Raw genomic sequence first — 8,787 nt, 5'->3', positions numbered from 1 at the left:
TTTTTTTTTTTTAATTTTTGAAGTAAAAAAACGGCTTCTTTTGCATTGTTAAGCCTAATAAGGAAAAACAATACAGGTTTCTGCAAAACCAATGCATGCATTTTGAAGCTGAGGGAATTTCCGACAGATTGATGTATTTAATAAATGATAAAAATGAAATTTCGACATTCAAAATCAATAAAAAAGACATTTTTGTGCAAAATAAGGCAAAAGACAAGGGTTTCTCGCATTTCAAAGCTTACTTAACAAATAAATCATCGTTTTTTAGTGGAAGGGAATGGGGCTTTCCAAAAATGAGACAAATTCCTGCAAAATACAATATTTATACACTGGGAAAAGGGAAATTTTCCAATTCAAATTCATTTAATGAAAATTTTTGGATTAAAAGAGCCCAAATAATTTTTTTATCGCATTGCAGTGCTTAGTAAAATAGATAAAACAGACAAAATAGTAAAACACCGTAAAATAGATTCGACATAATTTACTTTATTTCTACAGGAAGTTCCACAATTAATTTTGAAACGGATTGCGCTTAGTGTAAATCTGTCTTTTAATGTTCCTAAACGCGGTATAATGTACCGATAATTCTGAAAGAGCATATGTTCAAAAAAATAAGAATTGCAAAGACAAATAAATTAGAGCATCACAAGCAGATAATCAGTTTATAATTCTAATCAAGCAACGAACGCCCTCTAAGCAATATAAAAAATTAACTTTTAGAAACTGTTTGAATTTTAAAAACCAATCACAACTAGGCTCAATTTTCGTCAAGACATCAGCAGTTAATAGACAATCGAATTAAAAAGAAACTTAAATAATTTCATATTTAATTATTAAATAATTTTAAGACGTCTACTTACAGAGTTTAGGAGGTAGATGTGGCACACACAAATGTAAAAAGATGACTGAGACATTACTTCAGTTTGAAGTCTGTACAAACGAAAAGGAGGGGGAAATCACGTGATACTATAAGTTCTAAGTTTATTAAAACTATACCATTTTTATTGTTCACAAACCAATGAGAAAGAGTAAAGTCTAACAGCAAATATAGAAAATTAATTATAGAAAACTTATAACCTCTTTCTTATCAGCAAAAAATACAAATGAAAAATACAAAAAGAAGACTCTCTTGTTGCAACCTTTGGATTGAGATTTCCTCAAAACCTAAAACTTATGTAAAAAATATCTGGTGTGGACACTCACACGACTTGTTCTCTTTACTATCCTCTCTATCTTTTACTCAAATATTCTTCACATTCTGAACGTTTCCGTTTTATAATTTTACAAGAAATCTACCCACCTTTTCGTATTAATTGAATTTCCTGTATGAGTTTTTGAAAACATTGTATCAAACTGAAATATCTACTCAAAAATAAAGGGATACTTCCGGATGATCGATTTTAATTACAACTTATTGAGTCCCCCAACATAAATATCAAATTTTAACTTTTTGACATTTCTGGTTTGTGAGTTAGGAAGATACTCATTCACACATTCATAAAATACATACATATGTACATACACATTCATACATAGAAGAGAGAGACCGAAATACAAAAACCACTTTTTTGGGCTCTGGGGGCCTCAAATAGGATATTTAGGTTAAAAACTCGATGTCAAAAGTTTTAGAGGATTAGATTACATCCGCTTCCATGAGAGTAAATACGAAATCTCGCTTTAAACTAAGAGAGGGAAATCTTATGATCTTTTAAGGGCATCAGAATCGGAAGTAAAATGCATAGTTATTTTTATGATTTATAATATTAATGGGTGCCCCCACATATGTGAGGCTAACTGTTACCTCATATGATATACAACGTCGAGACCCCAAAAAGGCAAACGTATTCAATTATATCGAATGACAATTAATGAAACGCTCTTCACTAGTCGAAAATGTGAAACGTTTACAATACTTCCCCTTTGTGGTTTAAGAGCAGAATGGCTCCTTAAGGGAAGCTCTAACTACTCCTTCCTGCCAAATTTGATAACAATCGATCTAAGATTTACTTCCCCTGCATACTACACTCTGAAACTATGTGCAGCGTCGAGACCACCAAAAGCCATAGCTACATAAAAATTTCGAACTTCATTCATGTAAATCGGTTCATTTAATGTATCTTTTAACCTCTCTAAAACTTAATCAAATACAGGGCACAAATGATATGACTTTTTCAGTAAGAAAACTAGATATGAATGAAATTTAGAAGTTGGATAACAAGAGGATTGGAGTAGCCTGATTTTCACAAAGGAGTACTAAATAGGATGTAATTAAATATATAATTTTTATAGACATATATAATTTAATAATGTTTCCATATATATACAAGGTAACAAAACCTTCAAATAAGGCACTAGTTTAACAATTATGCTTCGAGTTTTAGGGAAGAAAATTTTGTGCTTAAAAATACAGGAATACATTGTTATTATAACATCCTCTTGGGTATCCAAAATTTTACTCAACCTAAAAATCATTATAACAAAAGTATTAAACAAGAAATGTTTTTGACTTGCATAAATTTTGATTTCCTTAATTTTCAAGGTATATTTAAACTATGTTGTTAGAATTATATTTACATTAAATTCTCAACACCAATATCAACTCTCGTACTTATCTTTTAGCCTTTAGCAGTTGTTGTTATTAAATAATACTTTAAAAGTGTAAAATATTTAAGGAAAAATACTGTATAATACTGTGAACTCCGATACAAATGTTTCAATGTTCATACTTTAGTTAAAAACCAATTCAATGATGAATGAAAGAAGAAAGAACCAAGTGGTTACCCTATTTTCCCTGAAGGGGACCATCCTTTTGGGGTCATGAGTGACGCACGTTCCTAGATAGGAGTGTGCCCTGAATCCAGTTACAATTTTAGTCAAAGTGAATGAATTAAGACATCTTTCCATTATGTAAATAGCAATATATTTTCTTTATGGGGATTAAAAGTTTAGCCTTTCAGACTGATGGAGAGATGAGTGTTGTTTCCATACTGATTCAAAGAGGTTAGTTCGCTGGGAGAGAGATTTAATATAATTCTTTTCAAAATAAGTTTCACAAAAGTAATCAATTTAAAAATGAATATGTCACACAAAAATTAAATAGTAATTGATTAAAACTAAACAATTAACTTAATTTTACAAATGTTTGATGCAAAATAGCCTAATATTAAATTATTTCTTTTGATTGCGGAACAATAGATTGACTACAAAATATTAGTTTACAATTGTGTGATGCTTGCTATTCAATTTTTTGCATCAGGCTAAAATATTTTTAAAAAACAGTAAATTAATTATATAAAATATTTTGTGGCAAAAAGTTTAATAAAACATATATTCGTTAAGCCTCATGTTATGGACAAGTGACGCAATTTAATCATCAACTGATGAAGTCTACTTTTAATTAAAAAATTCTCTATGACATTTCAATGAATGTATAGATTATCAACTGAGGAAATCCATTTTAAATTAAAACTTTTAATAATTCTATAGCGATTGAATAATGAATAAAAGGAAAAGTTTAAAAAACTAGCAATACAATCTAAACCAAAGGTCGACCTTTTATGCCCAGCAATTCCACTTTTTATTTGAGTGGTTATAGAAAATGGATTTTCTTAAAATTCTCAAGTAATTTCAGATATCTTTGCCGAGTACAAAAAAAACGCATTTATTAAGCAACCAACTTAGCAGCAACAGGGAACCCAGTCATTTACTTGTGGCGCTTCAGAGTAATATCTGCTTGATTTGAACAAATGTAATGCTAGACTTGTTGGGTGCGTACTACCGCAACAGCTTCTGTGGAAACTTCTCTGAGGCCCCTATTGTGGGGTGGGGGCTGAAAAACTTGGCAATAATAGCTGTTACAACTTTTAAACTTGAAGGTTTGGCAAGGATGGCGATAAAATCATTCCTCTATTTCTCGCTACAATCTATCCAAAGTGCTGGCCTTCGTTCTTATAGAATCCTGTTTTTACTGTTTGGGGGGGGATTCGGTTGAGCGCACGCTCAATTCCTCGAAATCGTGCCACTTTTCAAGGAGTTTTTGAGATACGTAGAAGAAGAAATGGGGACACTGGAGCCGATTCTAGCTTAATTGGAGATTCATCTTAAGACGGATGGTCTGGAATGTGATGAGGGTGATGTTTGACACTGAAGGAGCTCAGGTTGTTTCCTCCTATTTGATTCGTTCGAAGTGCTGTGAATTTAGATGACGCGTCCGAGACTGGGCATTTGACCTAGACTCAGTATATTGGTGTTGTTTTCTTTGCATGTCTATAAATGTCAACAGCGGCATTAGAAAAGCTAAAGTGCTCAATTCTCCCTTCCCCAAGGACGAATAACAATTCAAAAATGTATTTTATATACTTTATATATACATAAAGTATATCGTCTTATTCTACAATTCACTACTTACATTTTTATAAGAGCATAATTAAATTTTCTTAAAAATGGGAACACTGGAGCCGATTCTAGCTTAACACTGGTCACTTCAGAGTCACAAGTTATGACGATATAATCCAGTAGTTACTTAGTGTTATTGGATCACAAGATAGTTTGCCTATTTATTTATTTTCTAATTTAAGTTGCTTTAATTTCTCAAATGGCCAGCAGCTAGACTCGAACCAGGAACCCCTCTAGTACCGTTAACCACTGGGCTAATCTTTTCGTTCTTTGAAATTCTTTGTCGTTTCCTGATGGATGGTTGATCGCTCAGATAATTTGATTGATGAATTGATAACATTACAGGTGACATCCGGAAGTCGTAGATGGGTTGTAACATAACTGGAAGAAGATGACCAAAATGGTAGATGAACATCAGACCACTGTCACTCTTAGTGTATGTTCTTGAAGGGAGAAAACCGTATCCGAGGTGACATCAGTGGATGAAGTTATGTCCGTGGCTATTGGCGTAGAAGCTGGAGTATCTCTTAGGCTGACATGAAGTAAGCTGGAACCGAAGTTTTTATTTAAATATTTATTAGATAAATGAAGGAATTGAACTTATGTTTCAATGAATTGAACTTGTGTTTCAATGAATTGAACTTATGTTACTTATGTTTCTACTCAGTTTATGCTGAGCCGATAGAATATACTGGATTATCAAGCATCCAAGAAAAGAAAATTGAAGAATTTAAAGAAAAACACAGACACTAGCTCGATTTTAACTTTTTTACGAGACCGATCTCAGCGTTCATTGAGTCAAGGGGATTAAATTAAATTAAATAATAGTAAATTAAAAAGGCAAATTTAAAGTACGACCAGTCATTAAATTTCATTTCCAAACTATTGGAAAATTCAAAACAAATCAGATTACCAATTTAAAATTGAATTAAATACCGAATAAATTATTTAAAAAATCCAGTACTATGAACTTAGAGTCTATTTATCATCTAAAAATTATTTCTTCACATATTAACCTTTTGCACTCAAACAATAATAAGACAAAATACAGCAGAATGAAAAAAAGCCCTGGTTTGATAAAGAATGTTTAAAGAGAAAACTGATTACTATATTAATAATAAAAAAAATTAAAGATATTTTTAAAAGGAAGCGAATAGAGTACTATAAAAATATAATCGGAAAGTTTTCTGAAATAAAAGATACCAAAGAATTTTGGGAAATAGTTCGATCTTTTAAAACTAAATCTTACGTCACAGGACCGGATATCTCGTTGAATCAATGGCTAATGTACTTTAGTGATATGTATAATCCACCCATGCTTGCAAATCGCGTTAATTTCTGCCCACCTTTTAATAACTAATGGAGTTTTTGGGCGCTCCATTTACTATTTCAGAATTAAAACAAGCTTTGAATACAGTTAAAAGTGATAAAGCACAAGGTGCAGATCGAATCCCATACGAATTCTATAAACAAGCCCCGAAAAACTTTTTAAATGTATTACTGAATTTTTATAACATCATTTCAGAGAAGGGAAAATTTTCTCCGAGTTAGTTTTGCAATTATTAAACCATTGGTTCATAGAAAATGGTGTTTTAAAAGAATTACAGGCGGGTTCCCGCCGACAATAGATGATATGTTTACATTAATTTCTCTCGTTAAAATCAAAGGCGAAAAGTATACGCCTTTTTTGTCGACTTCAGTGCGACATTCGATCGAATTGATCGACATGGACTAATTTACAAATTATACAGTACTGGTCTCTCTTATAAAAAAAATTAAGCTCATTTTTGGCTCACATAACGATACTTATGGCAGGCTCATTTAAAATCGCGATGGGAGTTAAACAAAGTGCACTTTTGGAGTCCTCTCCTGTTTTCTGTATTTATTAATGATGAATATTTAGATGGAGGTGTGAATATTGGTACAACTAATGTAAAACTTTTTGCCTACGCCGATGACATCGCTTGCTTGCATCGTCGCCCATTTCACTACAAAAAATGATTGTAAAAAACTTATTGTACAGGTACTATAGTAATTGGAATTTGGTTGTTAATCTTGCAAAATCAGAATTGATTGTCTTCAGAAACGGAGGTAAAATCTCTTCAAATAACAAGAGTGGTTTAGTGCTAAACAAATTGAAATTGTATATAAATAATTACAATTGTCTAGGAATATCACGCCAACCCTGTATCTGAATAATCATTTTAAACTAAATTAAGAAGTTCAAAGTATTGTCTAAATTCCGTTCGGAAAAGTTTTCTTTTAAATAAAGATTTTGGCTTCGAAAGTAAATTAAAAATATTTAATTCTATATCTGGCGCAAGTATCTGCAATGGGGGCTCAAGTCTGGGGAGAGGGCCAAAAATTTAAGGATGTGAACAAATTATTAGAGTTCTTTAAATTGCTAATAAATACTCCAAATTATTTATTATATCTCGAGACAAAACTTTGCCCATTATTTACTTTTACTTTAAATTTGCACTAATGCTTTCTGTTTTCAGGATATCCTGCTCGCTTTCTGAATCTCCCTTACTTACACACCCGCACACATAATTAGAGAGAGCGGAAGTGACGTGATGTAAGATTTATTAGTTTATTTATTTACTCGTATTAGCACTACAAAATTAATATTTTACCTTTTAATCGGTGATTCCGCCATATTTGTCTGCTTCTTTGGTGATACATCACTGACCCTAGGCAAACAAAAATATCATTGTTGATAATGGTTATAATGATAGTAAATCATTAATGAATTATTCACTAAATTGTAGAGAAAAGTTAACTCTATAACTGACATAAATTTCATTGTTTTAGTGATATTGGGTAATGAGATATAGAAGGTTGAATTTTGGTGGTTTTCAACTACGTTCAAATTTCAAATCTTTTTATCTCTCTTCGTATTGTTCAGATTTCAATGAATTCTTTACTGAATTGTAGAGAAAAGTTAGCTCCTTTAACTGATTTAAATTGCAATGTTTTATTGATAATGGTTAATGATATATAGATGTTTTAATTTTAAATAAGAGATATAAGGTGGTCTGCTTGAACAAATATTTTGTAGATGAAAATATCCAGCATAAGGGTCTGTGACATTTAATAAATTCTAAAAAATATTAATGAGAACTTAATGCAGTAAAATTACTTAAATTTCTTCAATGATGTAGTAATGAAATGATGGGAACTTGCTTATTTGTGTACATTTAACTTTTTAAACTGTAAATTTTTGTTAAAGATTTTTTCGTATGTAAACTTATTATTTCTGTCATTTAATTGGACTGATAAAGTTTTTAATGAGTACCAGGTAGTCATTGTGCAGGTAACCAGTCTATTCATACGTGAGTACTGTTATGTAATAATACCTTAAGCGTGGAATAAAATTGAAAAAATGCACAAACAATAGCAACTGATAAAACAACAGAGGGCATCAAATTCTTGTTCAAGAACTTTTTTAATAAAAGATGAAAGTCTATCATGTTTGACTCATACCTCGCTCTATTCCTTTCCACATAAAAGCGCACGTGCAAGAAAGCTGTAAGGTTAAGCTTTGTTGTTCTTGTTTTCCGCCATTGATTCTATAAACCATTCATCACCAAGCATAATGAAACATGAGAGGCAGCTACAATAAGAAAGGTGTGAATGTACATGTTTGTGTGTATGTTTGGAAGAAGAGATGTAGTGATGGAGAAGGTTGATGCTGGCAATGTTAGAGGATAAAGGAATAGTTAATCTGAAGATTAGTAAAGAAGGGAGGGATTTAGCTCTTGGATTGAACTACCAGGAGGTGCTCCAAATGAGGCTGGTTGTTGGCTTAAAAATTCACAGAGGTAACTTTGGGCTCATTCTAGTACATAGTAGTACCTGCAATTAATTTTTTGACGAGTGAAGTACTTGTACACCCAACTCTTTTTTCACACGATTTCGAAACAAAACGGTTCACTATTAGGAAGAAATACAGTTTTTACACGAATTTTTTGTTCTAGCACGAATACCTTCAACAAAAAAAAATCATTTAATTCAACTTGAACACAGCATTTCGTTATTCATGGTTAAAGTGATCAGCTGTGATATCACCTGTACTGACCTATCTACTGATGATAGCATTTTTGATCCAGTTAGTAATAGACGTGCACATCAAGTAGCGCTGAATAGTGGCGAAATTGATTTTTATTCCTAAATTTCTTATCAAAAAAATAAAAGGATTGTATCTATAATATGAATATTGAAACAAAAAATATGATGATACAATGGAGAAAATTGAAGCAAGATGCAATAACACTATCAGAAACTTTGTAATTAGTACTGCATATATGTAATTTGCCCAACTGGTTAAATTAATTTATTATTATACAGTCCGAAACAAGTAGGGCTAGTGGTGGTCTAGTCTTTCTTATC

General features: G+C 31.7%; 1 protein-coding gene across 1 annotated transcript in view; it reads right to left on the bottom strand.

Moving 5' to 3' along the window:
- Positions 1-577: 577 nt before the first annotated feature.
- Balat (Beta-alanine transporter) overlaps positions 578-8,787 on the bottom strand; it is a 260,779-nt gene continuing 252,569 nt past the window's right edge. The window contains exons 11-12 of the mRNA XM_074143662.1: positions 7,032-7,088; positions 578-4,942 (exon numbers count right to left, since the gene is read on the bottom strand). Of these exons, the coding sequence (XP_073999763.1) occupies positions 4,810-4,942; positions 7,032-7,088 (190 nt within the window). The 3' untranslated portion in view covers positions 578-4,809. The remainder of the gene's footprint in view (positions 4,943-7,031; positions 7,089-8,787) is intronic.

The sequence above is a fragment of the Rhodnius prolixus genome, unplaced genomic scaffold (assembly GCF_049639745.1).
Source record: "Rhodnius prolixus isolate KJV_2025 unplaced genomic scaffold, Rpr scaffold_1, whole genome shotgun sequence".
NCBI classification, from domain to species: Eukaryota; Metazoa; Arthropoda; class Insecta; order Hemiptera; family Reduviidae; genus Rhodnius; species Rhodnius prolixus.
Note: the sequence above shows the minus strand (reverse complement) of the source record. Positions and strands in the feature narration are given on the sequence as shown.